This window comes from Malurus melanocephalus, unplaced genomic scaffold, assembly GCF_030028575.1.
Source record: "Malurus melanocephalus ecotype Western Australia unplaced genomic scaffold, MMel_1.1 scaffold_33, whole genome shotgun sequence".
Taxonomy (NCBI): Eukaryota; Metazoa; Chordata; class Aves; order Passeriformes; family Maluridae; genus Malurus; species Malurus melanocephalus.
Genome location: NW_026623265.1, coordinates 3,555,446 through 3,577,444, shown reverse-complemented (window position 1 = coordinate 3,577,444; position 21,999 = coordinate 3,555,446). Strand labels below are relative to the sequence as shown.

Genomic DNA, 21,999 nt, shown 5'->3' with positions numbered 1-21,999 from the left:
GGGAACTGGGGCTACTCAGGTGATGGCCTCTCTCCTGTGCTTGGGTTTGTGTGCTGTCACTCAGGGGTCAGTGCCCAGGCTCCTGCTGAAATACACATTGCACCCCTGCATACGAGCACACGTGTTGAGCAGTGCATCTGTCATGGATTGATTGGGATTTGTTTTATAAAGGTGCCTGTGGGTGGGCAGAGCCTTGTTTTGGAAGGTATGCTCGGCATTTCAAATGAGAAGCAAGATGCAGAAGGTGTCTGTCATGTGGACCTGCTGTCACTCCTCTGAGCTGCTGTAAACAGGTGGCCCAGGATGTTTTGTGGAAAGCGGTACTGTTTGGTTGTGGTTGGGTTTCACAGGTGTGATTATAATGCAAGCAGCACTTTTGGAAGACCAATGTGCTCCACAGGTTTTCTCAGTCTTTACATTCAGAATATTCCCTTTAACAAAAGGGAAACRGAAGCTGTAAGAGAAACATCAAAAAAGACTGACTAAAATTATGCTGATTCTTGAAAGGCATCACTATTTATCTACAGCTGCTACTATTAGTTCTTTTGCAGGATGAGTCAGTGGCAGCCACGGACATGCTGTTTTACGAGACCCATGTGTCAAGCACAGYGGGCTGGAAGGGTTTCTCTTGGACCTGCCTTTGAGAGCAGAGAGAATATGTGTGTGTGTTATCTGTACTGCAGTAGTTGCCACACACTGTTCCTCTTACACAGCAGTGAGGGCTGCTCAATTACCTGTATTGCWAATTTTCTTTTTCTAGAAAGCTTTATGCTGACATGAACCTGATTGTGTGAAAGGAGGTTTCAACAGAAATTCTAAAAACCCATTTTTTTCCACCTGAAATTGCTGGTGCTGTGTGTTTCCTGGGAGTAGGGATTAAACTAATAACCAGTTTCCATCAAAATACAACAGGCACTTGAAACATTACTTTCTGTTCAAGTTCCCATGGCCCTTTTGCCATCCTTCTCCTTAGCATTGCATACAAGGTTTTTTTGCTTGCTCAAAGAAGTATTATGTGGCCTGCTAATTCAGATCATGTTTGTCGGACCAGCAAAAAATGTTGCCTGGTTGTTGTGGTGAAATAAAACATCCTGAACAAAATTATGGGGTGTTAATGTCCTGCATCATGAGAAGCTCTTAACTAGATGTTCATTATGGCAGTGTTATAAAGGGTAGGACTAGACAGGTAGYACAGGAGCTTTGAGAGAGACTGTGCTTCCCCTCTAGGAAGGAGAAGACTTGGCTTGTGTATGATGGAGAAGGAAGGTGAAGGAGGAGCTCTGTACCTCATTGTTCTGCTCCCATAAGAAGTCCTTTAGATTTGTTTTTCCCCCTGCTATAAAACCAAGCCTTTCTCTATGGACTTGTATGGAAGAGTGGAAGTTCAGAGCAGGGCTACCCAAGGCCTACTTGGAACACAGCTGGAAGGAGGCAGGCTGTGAAAAAGAAGCCAGTTTCCTCTTCTCAGAGTCAAAGCATTCAAGGCTCCTGGAAGGCTCCCAGAAGGCAAAGAAAAAATGGAAGCCWATCTCATTCTAGATTGTCTTGCATAAAGGAGAGTTTTATAATTAAAGGATGTTGCCCTCTGCTCCCATTGTTGTTTACCTCTGTGAACTTTAATTTTACTCTGAACCCAGTATTGACTTTGTATGTGCTGGGCTGTGGTAGAGAAGTCATCTGCAGTATTTATGAGCTCACCTTCAAATGAATGGGTATAGTTATCTGGTTATCCCCACCTTTGTATGCTTTTTTGCTTTCCCATTCCCTGCTGTGTGGACTGAGACATAGATGGATAGTGTTTCACATATGAAGTGTGGTATTCAGACCTTGTCTTCAACAAGGGCTGGATTGTCATCTAAGCTCCAGTCCTTCTGAAAACTGTTCAGCTTGTCATGTGTTGAGTGTAGCCTTGTTCTTAYTGCTTTGTAATACATGGGCAAGCATAAAAAGACATGATTTCTACTTACTAGACTTCTGGTTAGACTTCCCTTTACTTCTGTCTTCCCACAGTAGTTTCAGCCGGTCTGTTCGGCTGGTCTTTTTTATCATACATGATAAGGAGCTCAGGCAGCCAGCCAGCTGCTGTGGGACTATAATAGGGCCAGTGGCATGTACAAAATTTGATTACTGCTGTCAACACCAGGGAGAATAGAAGAGCACGTACTCCAGTCAGAGAACTGCTAAATAAATGGCCTGTTGAATTCAGTAGTAGTAGAAATAAGACCATCTTCCTCCTAATGAATGAAATGGTTTAGGAGAGGAGAGTACGCTAGTGTGTTGAGCTGTGGAGTTTGTTTAAAAGAATTATTGAAAATTCTTCCTTTGCCTTCTTCAAAGATGATTTTGACCAGAAATTTCCATTTCTCTTTTGCTTATCTGCTCTTGTGGTTAACATATGGATTTCATACCCAATACTTCAGATAATCACAGAGGCTATGGTTTCACTTTTACAAATTTAGCTTAAAAATATTTCTGCCATCCTAAAGCTAACATCTTTGCAGATGTGTTCTGGTATGAAATTATTTCATGCTAATAATTCTATCTCTGTTTAGGCAAGAGATGTTTGTTTTTCAATTTAAACATAGTACAACCCCCCTTAAATGTGTAAATATTCTCAGTGTATATTTCTATTGAAAGATTGGATTTTTGAGGTAAAACTTGCTATTAGATAAAAGCAGTTACTCTGATGTACATAGGGCAACTACTGAGAGCAGGCAGAGCTTGAGAGCTGAGCTTCTCTGGAAGCCCTSGTGCATGAATGATTTTACTCAGCTCCTTTAATAGCTTCACACTGAATGACGTTCAAGGGACTGATGGAGTCAGACTGGTATTTCTTTAACTGTTCTCACTGACTGTGAACACTTTCTCTTGAGAAATGGTAAACACAGAAATGTTGTCACRAACTTGCTAACTCCTGAAACTTGTGCTTATTCTTCAGTCTTGCCAAGTGTGGGTGGGCCTTATCTTGGAGTGGCAGGGTCTAAGGTGAGGTGTTGGATATACAGCGGAGCACTTAGGGAATTCAGACAGTCTCATCAAGACTTGGAAAAAGGAAGATATGGTGCTGTTGGTAAGACTTCTGGCATGTGTGCAGGTCTGTCTGCTAATTCTCATCATTTGCTTGGTGGAGTTGGCGGCATCTTTTTGTTTTGCGCTTGTGAAGTGCTTGGCACAGTAAGGTTTGTATTTGTGTGCACAAAATATATCCTTGTTTGTTTCTAAAATAGAAATCCTAGCTTTAAAACTTTTATTACCTTTCCACTTCACTCTTGTTTGCATGGTTCACAGAAATGTTTGGATACAAATGTCTGATTTAGCCCCCTGAATGTATGATTGTCTTTATTAATGGAAACAAAATTCCTTTTGTATGAAGCCTTTCAGCCTTCAACTTTGAGGAATTCTTGAATTTGTGGAAAAAAACCCTCCAACTCACAAAATTAAGTAAGATCAACTTCTGGCCCACAAATATTTAAAGAAAAATGGATCTTGATTTCTCCCTCCTTCCCTCTCCTAATAGTGTCTGGGGTGTGATACAGTAAGTTGTCCCAGCTGGTTATCAATGAAGAGAGGGGAGCTGTATCTAGAACAGTTGTCTTGCCATGTAATACAATGAGACAGGCAGACAAATCAAACAGCCTCTGTCTTTTTGCGGTTTAGAATTCTGTGGTTTAGAATTCTTCTCTCTGGTGATTGTGCTTGTAYTTATGTGTTGTAGTTTATCTCTTCTTGCATTACTTTGTTGTGACTGTTGGAGTTCTGTACTGTTCAGTATCCTGGAATGTGGAATATGGACTCTTATGTAATGCTCAGTATCCTAAAGTGTGGAATATGGGCTGTCTTAAAACTACAGAATTTGGAGTCCTCCTAATTTGATTATAAAGTTGGTAACAGGGTTTTGAAGACAGAGGGATTGGATTTGCTTTCTGTACTGGTGGTAAGCACAGTTTAAAGGCCCACTTATAAAATAACTCTGATCCTATCACAGCCTTGCATGACCAACCTTCTGCTTTACTGTTCCTTGCTCTGTCTTATTTGAAATTACTGCACAGTGGAAAGGGCATGCCTAATCAGAATTTGTGACTTTCATCATGGAGAATAATTTGTACAACTTCCTTTTTAGGAAAGGCCATTAAAAATGTGGATGCTTACCTTGAAGAGTTGTTCTAGTTTTATATTTTTTGTTCAATGGATGAAAAAAGTGTTATAGTGCAAACTTTTTATAGAATGAATACTAAAAATATTTAGGATTTTTAAAATGAGTATGGTGTTTGACCAGAGAGTTTGATTTGAATAGAAAAGCAAAATTGCCATCAGCATTCCTATTTTCAGTTTGTAGAATTGAACTTGCTAGTTCTCTGAAAGATGGAGTGTCCTCCTGTTTTCGTAAGGAGAAGCAAAGCGGCAGATTTATCTGATTTTAGAGAGAAAAGAAATCTCAATTAGCTTGAGGTCTGTTACTTGCTGACAAGCAGCCTTCTTTTAAAAGGTTTGTTTCCTGACTGGCTTTATCAGTCACTGTGTGGCTGAATRTGTCAAACTCTCTGAGGAAAACCAGCGCCTCCCTCCCCCTTGAATCCCAGCATGCAGTTCTTGCGTGGCTACTAACGTGTACTTCCTCTGCATCTTCACTTTCCTGTTATTCAAAGAATGAGCTTGGTCATGAGCGTTCCAACAGCCAAAAAAGTTGTGTGGAGAAAGTACAAGGTTGCTGTGCCTCGGGATACCAACAGGCAGACCTGTTACCCTCTGCTGGGTGAGTGCTCCCCTGTGTTTTGAAGGCTGTGGTAGATGAAGGGATCCAGCTGTGTGGGTCTGTTTTTATCTTCTACACCTGATGAAAGCTGCTTTTCTTAACTTTGCCTAACTTAATTTACTCTAACAGAGCAGGCTGTGGAAGGCATGGCAGGCAACAGCGGGGAAAGGCTGTTTTCTGTGGCACTGCTCCACTGCAAGTGTTGTGTGAGCTCTGGCTGCGTCATACCTGCAGCCACAAGATCCTTTTGGTAATGCTTGTGTTGTTGGCTTCCCTTTCACCTAGAACAGTAACTTGTTCACGGCAGAAATGTTATTGTTGTTCTGTTTGAGAGTCTTAATGTCCCCAATTTTCTTAAACTATGTGTTAAATAATGGTGATTTTAGCATTTAGTTGTTCTGGTTCATTACAGTTCTGTTTACTGTGCCTTCTGGTCCCTTTGAATTTATAAGCTTATAGCAGCTCCTTGACCCCCACAGGATTTTCTCCTCATTTTGGTGGTATCTCAAGAGAGCAGTATTTCTTGTAACTTGGAAAGAATGTCTTGGAAGAGAGAAATTTGGGATATTATTTTCTTTTCCTTTTGCCATCCTTCATACCTATTCTGATTGAAATTTCATGGATTGTCTCTTCTGTTTTGTGACTAGGGCCAAATAACACAGATTGGCAAGGAAAAGGCACTTTGAGCATTCCTAGTATCTGTGAMTATGCCATGCAGATACAGTAATTGACAGATGGGACCAGTTTATTTTGTGAATTGGTGTCAGAACTTCATGAAAGCAGAACCTGTTGATCAATAAAGAATTTGGTCCATTTRATTTGACTTTTGATGTGGGTTTTTTCATAGAAAGCTGGAGTCTGATCTTAAGATGTATCAGTGTACTGGCTAACTTTAGAATGAAATGATGGGCTGGGACTCTGATCTCATGTATGTTTGCTTCTAGAACAATGAGGTGGATTTGGATATATGCCAGTTTAGCTGAGAGCAGAACTGGCTCAGTCCAAACTTTGTGGCTCAGTCCAAACTTTTTTTAAGAAACTGACAAATATGTCAAGAAAACTCAGTAATGTGAGTGGAGTTGCTTTTTACTGACTCTGGAGAGCTCAGTAAATTATAGGTTGGAGAGATCTAGTGTTCTTCAAAATCTGCACGTATTCAGTCCTCAAATGTGAGACAGCTGCAGTTGATCACTCTTGGACGGTTAGCAGTAGGAGAAAATCAGTGTGCTTGGTTTTTAACCTGGGCTGAAATTCATGGAAGTTGTTTGTTCTGGCTCTGTGTGTACTTGTGTGGGGTTTTTAAGGACTATTTCTTGGATTTTTTTCTTTTCTTTTATTGTTACATTTTCAGAAGAGCATAAACTTGTGACATGCTGCATGTTGTTAATGCTGCAGTTGTGAAACCTCTGAAATGTTCATCTGTGGGATAATAGGGTCAATCTCTTTGAGGTTTTCTGTCTCAGTCCTTCAGGTGTTTTTAACATGTGAGTGCCACACACGTAATGCTTGGTGATGTGTGTGTGTCTATGGATGWGTTCTCAGGTGCTTGCTCCAGGAGGCTATGCTAAGGTGTAAATTTCCTAGGTGAGTAGCAACTACATGCTTGCTCAGGTGCTTTATACAGATTGGACAGAGTGTTTAGTGATTGTTTCTTAAAGCCAATTTAAATCTCAATTGAGAGCCCTCARTTTTTAAAAGCACAAAGATCATGGCTAGTATATTGCTATTATAATTTTTCTTAATCAAGCAGCAGGATTTTTTTTCAGGAAATTTATTGCATTATAATCTTCCTAACTCTTCATAAAGTTTAGGAYTGTAGATTTGYTTTCCCAGAGAGTCACAGTCTCAAATTCACTGCCTGCCATCTGCTCGCTTTTTTAAATACTGCGTATTTGGAGGCTGTGAGGGAGTTGTGGCTTTGGACACTTCTTAGTGAGTTGGAAATGCACATATGAGGGGAAAAAAATCTGAAAAATCTAGAAAGTGAGAGGCACGGAAGGGAATATGAGAAAAAAAAGTGAAGGTAAAATGAGGGGGGGAGGGTGTGGGGTGTGTGCTATGGTGGAGAGGCCATTTTCTGAGAGAACAGGATTTTTAATGATGTAGTACTGGAAATACTCAAGGAAAGAATGGGTGGAGAAGTTGGAAGGGGTGTGTATGTAATTGTTTCTTCATGTCCTTTGCTTTTCACAGAAATCTAGAATATAAATAACAGGGACACTTTTCAGTCAGCAGAGGTGTGGCGTTGGCTTTYTTGGTTGTCTGCTTGCTGTGAGAATTGGCAGAGACTGGAGAGAGGTTGCACTCATATCTGATAAAGTATCAGATTGTAAATAAATTTATTTGAATGAAACCAAACTAGATAAGATTTACTTCTGTTCTCTGAAGCCTAAACAACATAAATAAGTTTTGTCAGAGAATGTTTTAGACCATAAACCATACAAAATAATTTAACTCATCTGGTGGGATGTTCTTCTTTGTAACAGTCCAATCTCTTTTAATAACCTCTTAAACTCTCTGTTTGGTGATGGGTGCTGTAGGMTACTGGTGCCTAACTGGAACCAAAGCTTAATCTTTATCTGGGAGGGGGAAAAAAGAAGGGATCTTGTACTTGCTTTGCCTGTTTAAACAGATGGGCTTCTCTCATAGCTGTTCCATGCCATGGGAGATAAYTTATATTCTTCTAGTAAAATTTCTGAAACGGTTCCAAGAAAATGGTTGGGCTTATTTTGTGTTTATGTGTACATTCTCCACTGTCATAACACTATTTGGTGTGATTATTTTCTAAATTTTTTTTTCCTTAATTGCCTCATTACCCAGAYGGGTAATATCACCCCGTCATTGGAGAGGAGGCTACTTTATTAGAGAGGCAGAAAAAGATGCCAGTACAGTGAAACCTTCTGAACGGGGTTACCTTGTGGCACTTTTCCTGTAAAATGTCAACTTCTGAAGCCAGTAAGGCACTCTGCAGTACCAGAATATTCTATGTTARCATCCTAGCAGTATGTGACTAAATATTATTTTGTTATTTTATTCATACAGTTGTCAACAAAATAAGAGGTCAATTTACGTTTTGTTGTGTGAACTCATTGTGCAGTCACCACCCCAGTGATGGAAATGAGTGTTACTTTTTAATAGTAGTAGAAGGCAGTGACTGAGGCATTTTGTAAATAGCTAGTTTGAGAGTGTACCTTTTGAAACCCTGCATTTGGCTTCTGTTACATTTGTGTCTCTGGTAATCTCAGAAGCACTAACCTATAAATGGTAAGGTCACCACACTACCAGCTTTCTTTCAGGTGGGAAGGAATTTGTGTCCCTGTAAGGTAGATGCACTGATAGCAGCTTGAAATTGAGACCACACACAAGATGTTACAATAGTCAAAAAAATGTTTATGGTATTGTTTGTATTACTATAAAYTCTGGTCTTGATAGTTGTTTAGTAGAGCTGTGTTGGACCTCAAATCTGTTTGATTTCAAACAACTCAAGCTTTTAAAACTTGAAAATGGTGTATTTCCTTTTTGGCAGCAGGTGATGAAGTATRTGTTCTGAAATACAGCATAGTTGTAAATAAAACCAGGTTTACGTAGTAATTACATCATATTGTTGCCTTTTGGGTTTTCAAGTGAGCTGATTGTCAACATCTGAAGAACTTAAAAAAATATATGTGTATTAAACTTTTAAATGCACATAGCTACTGAAAGAATGGAAAATATTTTCTATTGTCCTATAGTCGAGTCCCTTTTTAAACGGCAGGGGGGGAGTGTTTTGCTGCTGGATGCGGTCTGTGCCCCTCCGCATTGTGCTGGACAGAGCGGTGCCCGTGACTCAGCTCTGCCATGCGGACAAACCATTTTTCCCCGACCGGTGAATTCTCGGCCGCTGGCTCACTTTTATGTTCTCACTGAAATGTTGTGACCCTTAACTTGAGGGCTCCATCTGCTTCCTGCCCTGGTCCCCGATGAATAGGGCAGGAATTGGCAGCAGTGTGGCCAGCTATGTGACCTCATTTGTGTGGCGTCTGGGTGGAGCGCGCCCTAATCTTCGCTAAGCGAGCAGCTGAGAAAGCGAATTGCAGTAATTCCCTGGCTGATCCTTCCAGCGGCTAAAACCCGGGCTGGTGCTGCAGGGCAAGGAGATGCCTTTCTCTGACACTTGTTACGTGTGGAGATGAATTTCTGTCGCAGTGTTCAGAGAGGCAGCAAATGGTTCAAGGGTACTCTKCAGAAATTGGGAAATGTGCGGAGTTCTGTGCGGTGCAGGGTGACAGTCAACAGCTTTCCCCTTGTGTCTGTCCGAATCAAAGCTGTCATACAAGTGTGCTGGCAGCCCTTGCTAATGTTTTACAGTTAACYGAGGATTCCACATCCCTTGTGCTGATGGAAGCAGAATATCTGTCTTGCTGAATTTCACTACGGTGTGGATTTTGTACTGTGGTTATGACATATGTCTTCTTTATTGAGATAAAGTGTTGCTCAGGGTTAGCAGTCCTGAGTCTGATTAACTTGTAAGTAAGGCCTGTGATATGATATATGAACTCAGAGTACTTAGGTCCTATCCCTGCCCGTTCCCTCTTGTACTGATGACTGGTTTTAGCCCATGGCTTTTGCAAGGTTACCCCTGAGCTGTTCCCCAACATCAAGGCTTCAGGGCTGTCTACCCTGTATTGAAAGAAAGTGTCCTGCTGGCTTTATGAACTGCTGAAGTGCAGCCYTTAATAATGTTTCTCTCAGCTATACTTATTTTTTTTTTTTAACAGCTCAATCATTTTAAGCTTCAGATTATTTTAAAAGGTTCTTAGCTGGTTTAATACCTTGTAATGCGAAATATTTTTAAAGCAATTCATAAAACGTTCTGTACAGACCATTGAAATTAACTTCTATTCCCAGCTTAGCTATAGTAAAATCAATATTCACTTGGCCTGTGTGACCAGAGTTGTCTTATGTACAAGGAAAACATTTCCACTGCTGCTTTTAAGGTAGCAAATAGACAGTAAAGTTGTTACTTTCTGAAAGCAGAGTAATACATCCCCTCTAATCCTACTTTTCCCCCTCATAGTCAGGCATACCCCTTTCTAAAAGGTTAGTTGCCATTTTGCCACTTCTAATGCAGAAAGCAAATGAATATAGTCTTTTTAGTTGCTCCAAATAAATGTCAACTTGGAATTGAATATTTGGAAGTTAATCTGGGTTACTAAACAGCATCCATTTTGCTTTCTGATTTTCTATAATTTAAATTTTGCATCATGTATTTGTTACAAAAGAGTTTGCTACTAATACCTGCTGGGGTTTTCCCCCTTCAGTGAATAAGTTGTAAGCTTTAGCTTCCTGATGACAATGTAGATTTAAGTATCATACACTGGATTTTTAGCCTTGTGTACAAGAAAGACATAAAATTGTCACCTGATGCTTCACCATCATTTCCATATCTAATGCTATAAAATCTCATGCAAGCATTCCTTATCTAATCTACAAGCAGTAACTGCAGTAGCTTGAAAAAAAAAGTTTCAAGTGTGGGTTATACAGATAACTTTCCTGTGGGAACATGCCTCAACCTTTTGATTGGTAGTCTTTAGTCCAGGTAAAGTCTTTCACAATGTTTAAGCTCATTTCTCATTAATGAAAGTGAGAGAAGATGTAATTGGTGAACTTTAGTATCAAATGATGGTGGCTGATAGTGTACTTTGCTGTAGTAAGCGAGCAATAAATGTGCTGCACAGTTAAATGGAAGTACTTTATCTTGCAGTTTTTGCTCTGTGAACAGAACTGATTGTACAAAAGTTGTTTGGAGAAGGTTGCAAGTCCTAATATCTAGACAGAATAAACCAATCACAGTATGTCTCTTGTGTTTTTTGTTGATTTTGATGCAGTTTCGTCCTGTCTCTAATATAGTCAAAATAATCAAATTGTCAGTTATTCCCACTTCAGTGCACAGTGCCAGCCCTCTACTGGAGATGCTTTTTGGTTTAAGTAATTCATCTGCTTGTCACTAAGATGAAAAAAGTGCTTATTTTAACTAAATTATGTTTGTAGGTTTGCATCTGAAAGAGAAAAAAAGRTATTGCTGATGATGCAAGATGTTAACATCCCAAGATATTTCATTTTACAATGGATTAATATCAGAAAATAATRCTCTTTAACTCATTATTAGGATAAAATTATTTGAGTGATAGTGAGCAATACTATAATAGAATTCATTGTATACTGAGAATTCATTTTGTTTCTCTGAGTTCTTTTAAAGTTATTTGGTGATTTATGTTTTTTTGTGGGTGTTCTATTATTTTGTTCCAGTAATAAAAATGGCTTCAAGAGTTTTCTCTCAGCAGTTGAGCTGGAATTAGTTTATGGCCAGGTAAATGAGTCTGCTATCTTATTGGTCATCCTTCTCTGAGCTAAGGGGAAAGGTTTTTCTGTATAAATTGCTGTAAGCGTGCCTTATTGTAGTTAATGTTGTCTTTGACTTTGCATAACACGTTTGCTGTTCTCCCCCTGTGGTGGGTTGACTTTGGTAGCTGCCAAATGCCCACCCAGCTACTCCCTTACTCTCTCCTCAACTCGACAGAGGGAGAAAAATAGGACTGAAAAGCTTAAACAGGGCTTAAACAGGGCTTAAACAGGGCTAGGGGATATCACTTGCTGGTTTGAACTGTGGGCAAAACAGACTTGACTGAGGAGAAATTTTCTTAAGTTACTGACAATTAGAATAGGATACTGTGAAACAAGGAGAGAAACTAAAACACCTTCTACCTACCTGTCTCCATCTCCCCAGACTCAGTTTCACTCCTTAAATCCKAAATCCTTGCCACCMRTCCCCAAAGGGAATGAAAAAGCCTSCTTATTTAAGTCATATCATATCCTAATTGGAATGAGGTTTTTCTTTATTTGTGAGAAAAGCTGATTTTTTAGCAGACATACACAGTCAACTCTCAGTAAGCACTTGAGCTTAAAAACCTATGGTCCAAAAATTTCCAGATGTTAAAAATGGACTCTGGGTCTGAAACAATCTTAAGTTTGGTTTAGCAAATATGCTAATACTTGTGGGAGCAAGGTTTTGCGGAGAGTAATTTCTTTCTCGTGTGTCACTCTAAAAACGTACACAAATGAACCCCATGTTTGAGGCATGCAGACTTGCATTGAATATTTGCAGCACCTTGGAAAGGGTCCAGGTAGCATTCTGCTGCTCATGTGTGAACACTGCTCCTGCTTCGGATGGCATCAGCTGAGGGAGCCTGCAGGAGCGGTAGGGCATCATCAAGAGCAGTGGTATTTTCTAGCCCCTTTTGCTGAAGTGCTGGCATGGTGTTCCTTATTCCTGCACACCGCCCTGTGTCCAGTCCCCTCTGGAGTGCACACAAAGCCACACACTCGGTAGCTGTCACCCTCCAGAGGGAGAGTCAGATCACAGTGTCAGACTATATATATTATATATTCTAATAGCCTTGTCCTGGTGAATATCCTTGAACATTATACACAGCAGTCATTTCAGGTAAATAATTAGTGACTGTTTTGACAGTGTGAATGTGCTCTCTGTCTGTAAGATGGGAGGCTATTTGACTAGCCAAAAAAATTTGCTSTAGCCATTGAACATAACACCCCACAAAAACCAGCCCTACCAAATCCAGACAGAACCAAACATATCTGTATATACAAATTATCACTGGCAGAAGGAATTAGGAACAATAAATGTTCTTCATCAGTTCAATAGTTTAATATGCACCCTGTTCAATTAAAAATTGAATATGRCACTGAATAAATCTGTAGCCATTTTTTTTTTTTCCATAGCGTAGTCTGGGGGAGCAGAGCAAAGTTGATGTGAGAGTTGACAGAAGTTCCTGTAAAATGGCTCAAACAGCAACAGGTCTTGGGGAAATGCTCTACTGGCTTAGCACTAGTTCTGGAGGACTTTTGAGACAAATAGATATCKGATTCTCTTGTTTTATTATTGACTGCTTTGCAGTGGAAAAGTGCTCTCTCGTGTCTAATAAATTAAGGAAGCTTATTTCTTGTTTCTGTCCTTGCATATTCATTCTGTTGCGTTCTCATGCCAGTATAAGTGAATTATTGAGCCTTCACYTATGCAAGAAACAAACCAAATGTGCAGTTAAGAAAGTTAAAACAAAGTTCCAAAACAGTATCTTATGTTGACAAAGAAATATTTTTTGGGGAAATCTCCCTGTYACAGGTAAGTGATGTGGTGTGTGTTTTTTAATTTTGCACAGTTATGATTTTGCTGCTGATTTCATGTATTTTTGTGTGACCTTCAGCTTTCCTTCTTTATGTTTAAATATCTCTTTGAAGTTATTTGATAAATATCTTCAATTTCTCAGACTCATTTAATTTTTTCTGAACTTCCTATGATATGACACTTCTGCATTTATGTGTTAACTTTTAAGGTTTTGTATTAACTGATACCTGCTTTCTGTCTGCATCTTCTTCCTCCTAAAATTCTTTTCTGCTGTGCTGTGGTTTGGAGACTGACATGATCCAGATGAAGAACTTGTATCATAATTGATAGGGTAAATACAAACAACTCATGTTTCATCCTTTTGTGCTTTAATCTTTTTTTTAGTTCTTCCTTTGCTCTCAAGAACGACTTTCCTCACATACTGCTTTCTTATGACTTCTTCTGGTATGCTAAAAGTAGAGAACAAAAGGTAGAAATTAAGGCTTTTCCTAAAGATTTCCATGGGTTTTTTTTTCTTTAGTGTTCATGTTTAGAAAGTGCAGTTTTTACAACYGAGCAGCTGGAGTTGTGTATCATCTGCTAATACTTCTTAACTGAGCCTAAATTTTATTCTGCATTTGAAAGATTAGAAGACTGTGTGTCAGTCTTAATTGCTTTTCCTTTTTGCAGCCACAAAGACTGGAGGAATAGCAGTGAAGTGTTGTGACATGAATGGAAAGAGTGGAACAGTGTGATAGGACTAAAGTTTCTGAGCTTTTATTTGTTTAGTTTTTAGTAAATTGTTTTTTTTTATACTTATCTCTGCAGGGCTGAAGACAAGTCTCTCTCACATGTAGAAGCTTATAATTAAATGCACTAAAATTGAAATGAGCATAATAGGCTATGAAGACAYCTGTTAATCATGCTAATTCTTTTGAGAGAAAAATTCTTGACATATATTCCTTAGAAGTCCACTCTGATTCTTCCTCTGCACTTTTTCCCTTTCAGTCAATTTTCACTTGTCATTTACATAGTTCAAGACTTCTATTTCTGAATAAACAGAAATCTGCAAATGTCATTATGTGAAGCCAGTCATACCAGTTCACAGTTGGACTGAAAAGATGCTGCAGGATAATGCATGTCTGTATTGCCTTTTAAGCACTCCCAGAGCCCTTCTTAGCTTGACTGTGTAACTCTGAGGAGGATCACAGCAATATTTAGTAGAATAATTAYATGAAGAAAAAGAAGACTGTATCTTCTGGGCACTTGAGTTATCTGTGTTTATATTGCAGTGGTTTAAGATGATATGTTAAAGTGGTACAAATTAAAAGTTGTAGGAAATGTCATCACATTGCTTTTAGTTTTGCCTTGTGTGGTGCAGATAAGAGTGTGAGAAATACTGAAGTTACTTGYGATAGTCACCAATGCAGAGGTAAACTTTTCTTTGCTTTTTACTTGGTAGAAATAAATTTAAAATATTGAGTGGCATTCACCACTTCTCCCTCAATCTAGTTYATAGTAACAAATCTAGAGATCCAAAGGCAAGTCATATGACAGTAGCATCTTYAGGAGATGACCTTGTGATTTGTTCTGTTTATTTGACGCTGTTCATGCCACTTGTTCTTTCTGTGAAGGCTATGTTATTGTCTCAGAAATAAGAAYCTTTATTTTATTACCTTCACTGAGGTGTTACATTTATCTTTATAACCTGAAGAGTGTGAAATGCACTGTTGGGGTTTTTTTGCTACTAAGCTTTATAGTTTATGGTAAATTAAATGCGTCATTTTATTGAGGCTTTGAAATTCCTGTAAATGTGTCTGAAGTTAATTTGTTATAGTAACTTTCTCACTCAGACRTGCAAATACATGCTGAATAGAAAACAGGCTTCTCTTAACCCCTTTGGGGAACCACATGAGTTTTTCTTTTCTTTCACAGGAGACAGTCTTTTCGCATGCTTCTAGGAGTACATCCCTGCCTTATCCCCATCTCTTCTCTTCCTCWTTTGACCCTTTATTCTGAGCAATTGTGCATCATTGTAGACACTTCACAACCTGCTCATATGTATTGGAGCAGTTGGGTTTTGCTTCACCAGAGCTGTCTGGTATTTGTGAGTGTGTTTGGATGGGTATGTCTGACAAAACTGACATGTGGCACTTTGGAGAGCTGGGGATGTGCAGAGAAGGTGCTAAGAGGTAACTTCACACTTGGATGTTGTACTGAACCACAACTTTAAGCACAGCTCTTGTTCTAGAAATGCTTATAGCATGTATTTYGGGAGATTTAGGAAATACTTGTTCAGTAAAACTTTAGCAAGAAATAGTATTTGATACTGCTTGTAAATAAATTTTCTTCCTGGTATGGGATGAGGGTGGGATTGTCAAAGCCTTAGCAGAGTTTCCCCCTTGCCCGATGTGACCCATCAATGAAGATCTTGTCCTGGCTTTTTCTGGGGTGGGGTTAAGTACTGATCCTACTTTTAGTCCACTATGACACTGGAAAGATGTCAAGTATTAGTCTTATCAAGATTATAAGTTATCTTATACTTATCAAGATGATAAGTATTTTTATTGATTAAAATGTATTAGACCAAGTGAGTCTGAGTGTCAAGACAAACTATGGAACTGAGGAAATTTTGTATTGTATCAAACGGTTTTGTCTGCTGCAGAGGCTGTACTTGATATTTTGGTTTGCTGTGTAGCCTGCTGTGCTTGCTGGCAAAGAGAGTTGATCTGAAATGCAGTTGTCATCATGTCCTCATCACTGCCTGTAGTGGTGACAACAGTTAGATACTGTATTCTTACATGTACTTCTTCCATAAGCACATCTTKAATGGTGCTTCCTCTAATATATCTAATTTTCCTATTTTAGTTTGCAGTTCAGGGATTTCTTCAGCCATCAGTTATACCTGTCTTTTTGTGAACTCTTAATTCTATGAGTTTGTCTGTGCTTTTTCAGCCAGTTTACACTAGTGCCCTTATTTTTCTTGTTTCACTGGTGGTATCATCATTTTGGTCCTCAGGCTAGCAACATTCAGGCTGCATGCTCCATCCTCACTGAGGCRTAGGCACCACCTGTTTGTTGCAGAGACATTGACTTTTGGCAGAGGTCAAAACAAATCTTTGGCCTGCTTGTTGCCTGAGTCCTTAGCACAGGGAAGGCATGCAAAAGAACCCTCTCTGAAAATGCACCCAGGACAGGATTATACCTGTGAGCATGACTGATCTACTGGAATAGTTGCCAGAGGCAGCAGTAATAATATGACATGTAATTATCTGTTTTCATTAGATGACCTTTTTTTGTTGTTTAGCCAATTTCTACAAAGGTAAGGGTGACGKGTCTATTCCAAGCTGTACACAAACCCACTTGATATGTCAGTGACAATAATCAAACCTTACATTTGCACAGGTTCTACCACAGTTCTATTAAAAGCTTGTCATTAAATAATACAAGCATGGGGATTGGGATGTGTACRTGTAACCCTTTGTCTAAATAATTGGCAGCTGAAAGCCTATGGCTCAGGTTCTGCCAAAGGCTTGGTGGGCTTTGAACTTTGCTCTCCTTTTTCTACTGAATTTCCACTGAAATTATGTCACAGTTTGGGTTGGAAGGGCCTGAAAGACCATCTAGTTACAAACTCCCTGTTGTGGGCAGACATCTTCTACAAGACAAGGTTGCTCAAAGCGCCGAGTAATCTGGCCTAGAACACATTCAGGGATGGGGAATCCACAGCTTCTCTGGGCAACCTATTCCARYSYMTCACCAGCCTTGTARCAAARAATTGCTTCTTTATATGTAATCTAAATATACTGTCTTTCCCTTTCAGACATTTACTCCTTGACCTATCAGTGTACTTCCTGATAGTCTCCTTCCCCTTTTTTCCTGGTTATCCCCCTTTAAGTACTGGAAGGCTTCTCCTCCATTGAACAACCCTGACTCTCTCAGCCTGTCTTCATGGGAGAGGTATTCCATCCCTCAGATCATCTTTGTGGCCTCCTCTGGATCTGCTCCRACAGGTCCTTGTTCTTCCTGTGCTGTGGGCCCCAGAGCAGTACCCCAGGTGGAGWCTTATGAGACCAGACCGTCTTCTCCAGTTTTTCTCACACTATTGGGAGTAGTATRTCCTTAAGGATCTTTCTGTATTCAAATGGGAAATACTCAGTGGGCTCACACTGGTGGTCAATGGCTTGCTTGATTGCATAAATATCTGGTTTAATGTGTTGCAGATATTTGTCCTGCAGTTGCCAAASAGAATTTATGTACTTTCAGAGCAGTTATTTAGGAGGGGATTAAACTTTAGGGTCTAATTAATGACTAAGCCATGGAAGGAAATGAGAGTTTAATTAGGATATAGGATTAGTGGTGCCTCAACTTACTGCTGTTCTGATCAAATGACAAAAGAAAATCTTACGTTTGCCAGAAGCTGTAAGAAGGAACCATTCCTAATGCTTTATTCCAATTTCTCTTTTTATTTTTTTTTTCTCCATTAAGATGTCTAACTACAAACACAAAATGGGTAAGACACTTTTATGGCTATTTCTTCTTACCTCTACTGGAAGAACAGTAATTTTGTCATGGACAAAATGCTCAGATATTTGCTTAGCATCTTGTTGTCTACACAAAGGTGTACCCCTTTCTCCGGTGGTGCAATATTCCTTGGCCAGCAAAGGAATGTAACTGGGAAAGGAAATAATTTATCTGAAGAATTGGACTTGCCTTTCACTTAATTTTCCTCWCTGGGGCTGGGTGACAGTAAGAGATGCTTAACCTACTTTGGGTTGGTCATATGAAGCTAAAAGCAGGCAAACTTATGGTGACCATTTCTGTAGTGAACTTACTGGATTACTTTAGGGATAGAAATGAGAGTATTTGGTGTGGTTTGCACTAACAGATATTTTAGATTTAAATTTTTCAGTTATCCTGTTTATTCTTTTTTACTTGCTTCTCTTTCATTTTTAGTGCGCTGCTACTCTGTGTGAATTTTTGGAGCTTCCTTTAAACCTTCTGTGTTTCAGGTTTCATCTTAGTAATTATAAAGGTTAGTAGGCTAAGGTAAATAATTTCCAGGCAACAGTGACTGATCCTTAACAAAATAATGGAATAGCTAATGAAGCTCAGAGTTGGCCTGTCTGGAAACAAAATAAGCAGTTTATGTTTTTTTAAACTTCCTTTGTCTATTTGATTCCTGTAAAGACTGAGCTTAACTTTGTTGCCAAAATCGGTGTGCAACAGTTTCCCCTACTGTTCTCTTCCGAGTGTTGCCTTCCCAGGAATCTGTAAGGGTAGAGTGACTTGGTATGAGTCTTAATTGTGAAGAATTGATATATGTTAGTCAATTGTTATAAGCTGGGCACAGAAATGTGTAATAGTTTTCTTGTCTGTAGTCTATTAAGTGAAATTATTTAGCTCTTCACTAAATCAAGTTGCTAAGTGCTGTATTCAAATGCCTTTTGAATGCTACCAGGGATGTTGATTCTGGCACCTGGGCAGCCTCTCCTGGTGCCTGACCTCCCTTATAGAGAAAATTTTTTTCCTAATATCCAGTCTAAACCTCCCCAGATGCAGTTAGAGGCCATTTCCTCTTGTCTTGTCGCTTGTTATTTGGGAGAATAGACTGAGTTCCACCTGGCTACACCCTCCTTTCAGGCAGCTGTAGAGTGTGATCCGATCCCTCTTGAGCCTCCTACAGCCCCAGCTCCCTCAGCCACTCCTTACMAGACTCGAGCTCTAGACCCTTCACTGCCCTTCTCTGGACATGCTCCAGCACCTCAATGTCCTTCTTACAGTGTAGGGCCCAAAACTGGACACAGGATTCAAGGTATGGTGTCACCAGTGCCAAGTACAAGGAGACAATCACTACCCTGGACCTGCTGGCCACAYTATTTCTGACACAGGCCAGGATGCCATTGGCCTTCCTGGTTACCTGAGCATGCTGCTTTCAAGTTTGTGAAAAAGGAGCTTGCTTACTTTCTCTCTCATTTCTTTAGGCATGAGCACACTGCCTGTTCTTGGATGTGCTCCCATCTACTTGGTGATGCCACACCTGGAGTACTTGGCCCAGTTCTGGGCTCCCCAGTAGAGAAGAGATGTGTACATCCTGGAGTGAGGGCCATGATAATGATGAAGGGACTGGAGCATTTCTCCTGTGGGGAAAGAAACAGAGCTGGGACTGTTCAGCCAGAAGAAAAGGATCAGAATCCAAGACATGCTACTGAAGTGTATAAATATCTGAAAGGATGGTGCAAAGGAGGTAGTTAGGCTCTTCTGAGGCCATTGAAAAGTCAAGAGGCAAGGAGAGCAAATTGAACCACAGGAAACCGTTTGTTTTTTTTTTTGTGTTGGGTTCCTCAGAGAGATTGTGAAGTCTCTGTCACTGCAGATGTTAAAAATCCAATTGAATATGGCCTTGGGCACCGTGCTCTGACTGGGGGGTTGGGTTAGACAAATGATCTCCATAGATGCCTTTCTGACCTTTATGCTGCTGTGCTTTCTATAAAAATACTTCAGTGCAAAATTTTACTAAACTTTCTGAGAACAATGCAAAGAGCAGTGGATTAATACAAGTGGAAGCTTGCTTAATCCTTGAGTCATCCACGTGAAGGTGCCAGAAAACTTTTATTGATATTACAGTGATTACAAGAGTTACAAAATTGCAACAGGTGTATAAATTATACGTGATCATTGTGTTTAAGTTTTTTGGTCTAGAAATCTTGTTACAGGTGACAGTGTGTTAAGGCTTTGTGAAGGCACCTTTTTTTCTAAATTTGAATTATCATTGTAAAGTTAAATTTTTATTACCTTCCATAGATGAAATGCAACTGTGAAAACGTGTGATTTGAAATTTTTTTTAGCACACATATGCTATTTTTTTGGTCTTAAGTCTAGATTTCTAAATACCATTAGAGCTTTGAAGCAATCAAGCTCAGAAAGTTAGCACCTTGACTTTTCATAACTCAACTGCTCAAGGTGTTATGTTATGATTTTCTTCTACACTGGGCTGCTAGGAAAGACTTAAATTCCATGGGGTTATAAATTCCATTTGTTTTGAAATAACTCTAGTCTGCACACTGCTCTCACTGAAGCGGGWCCTATACTGGGTCTGTATCTGGAGATGCTTGATTAACTTCCTCTCAGAAGTATCTAAATAGCACTTGTGTAATTTTGAAAGTGTTAACAGCATGCAAGTTAAGCTTGTAACATCCTAAATGTTAAGCTTGTCTTCCCATTTTTACCCCTGTGCAACTAGTTCAACTTGAAGTAACTAGTGGAAGTTTAATCYAGTGTTCCCAAACCTAATTGTGTGTTATAAAGCTAATTAAGCAGCTAGAGGTTGGGTGAAAATACCAGTCAAATATGCCAGTCAGCATGTGCATGTAAAAGACAACCTGGCACATACCCAGCTACCCGTAGGCTGTACCTGTGTGCTGGGAATGGGGAGGGAGCTTGCAGGGAGAGGCCAGAGAAGAGGCGGACAAGAGCTGGCACTAGTGGGGCATCCGATGATGTATAGAAGGCCAAGCATCCTTAGGCTTCTGCTTAGGATATGTGGTAATATGTAGAAGCCAGGTATTGCTGTTTAGATCTCAGGAACTGGCTTCTATTTGTGRTAAACTGTTGACCTAGAGAGTTTTAGAGAGGAACTTGGGTAAAAGAGAGGCAGCTCTGAGGGGATGGATCAGGAAATTTTAGTATTTGGAGTGAAAAGACAGGGAATGAGAAGGGTTTAAAATTGCAGCCTTTGGGTTGTTGGAAAAGAAAAATAGGATAGACCTCTGACTCAAGAGAGTTGGGATAGAAGAGACTYTGGAATATGAGTGGGTAGAAAAATTTAGTGTTGTGTATAAATTTTCAGTGCTACTGTCCTTACCTGCCTGTCACAGAGAACAAAATAACATTGTCTTTTATATTGTGAACATTGTTTCCTGAAGATGTTTAAACAAGGGTGTTTGTCCATAACTAGAAGAGAGAGCTACTTGCCTATGTACAGTTTATGGCTTGGCTTCCTTCTCTGTCCATGCAGTCTTGTTTACTTGTGCCTGACATCTGTTGTCTCTGCTTCCTTCTGGTATGCAGATGGGCTTTTGGTGGGGATGGCTCCTCTGTTATGCAGAAGATTATGCTAGTTGATCACACTGATCCCTCTGACCTTATATCCTGTGAATCACCTCCACAAGTGCAAGTGAGCCTAATAATAGTTCTAATTTGGGCAGAGAAAAAGGAGCAGATGGCTAACACCAACTTGTGGAAAGTGATTCAGTTTTCTTTATAACCGCTTAGAAAATCAAAGACCTAATCTGTGATCATAACAAAAGCAGCTGTAGTAAATCTAGTTTGTGATTTTCTTTGTGTTTCTAAATTTACTTTGTCTTTTTTCTTTAAGTGCCTTCCTGTTTGTGTGCTGGTCTTTGCCAGATTTTGGGCAGGATCTACCTGCCTTTCTCTTCTCTTTCCGCGTGCTGGGCAGTTTGTGAAATACGTGCTCAAATGTATTTGTATTGTACAAAGCTCCCTGGAACTGTCTTGCACAGAGAGGTGACACTGCTTGGTTTGACCTGGTGTTTGAGCCATTGCAAGCTGTTGGACCTGCTGATAGGGAATTGCTGGGCTCTGGTGACCCTCTGGAGCAGCCTTGCGTAGGTGTCGGGACACTGCCTGCAACTCTTGGGTTTGTGCTGTCATCCCGTGAGCACAGCAGGGTCACTGGCTGACCAGCGTGGGCCGTCAGGCTCCCTGTTGAGCATTATTTCTGTCTCCTGACAGCTTGGTTATCTATACCTCCCTTTATAATCATCATTCCAATGTGCTGAGACCGCAGYGTGGAGTGTTAGGTTGCTTTTGTCGGGAGGTATGGAAACAGCTATTTTAATATTCTTTCAGCTGTGAGGATGCCTTCCTCTAAGTTATCAGTTGCTGGGGGATTTTTTGTTGTGAAGTAAACACAATTTAGCTTAAACTTACAGTACACTTTAGTGAGAACCAGAGGGTGGTCCTTATTACTTGTCTGCAGTGTTCTGTGTTTGATGGTGTCTGCTGATGGGAAACACCAGGTAGTGAGGTTCATAACTTTTTTCTGCTTTTTTTTTTTTTT

General features: G+C 39.9%; 1 protein-coding gene across 3 annotated transcripts in view; it reads left to right on the top strand.

Annotated features, from left to right (window-relative positions):
• The window catches only part of UTRN (utrophin), a 348,477-nt gene that overhangs the window by 29,613 nt on the left and 296,865 nt on the right, over positions 1-21,999 (top strand). For 2 of the 3 annotated variants that reach the window (XM_057364022.1, XM_057364019.1), the window contains exon 1: positions 4,647-4,753. The exons of the other annotated variant lie outside the window; for it this stretch is intronic. In XM_057364022.1, coding sequence (XP_057220005.1) covers positions 4,648-4,753 — 106 coding nt within the window. In that variant the 5' untranslated portion in view covers position 4,647. Of the gene's footprint in view, positions 1-4,646; positions 4,754-21,999 lie in introns of those variants that run through there. 3 annotated transcript variants of the gene reach the window in all.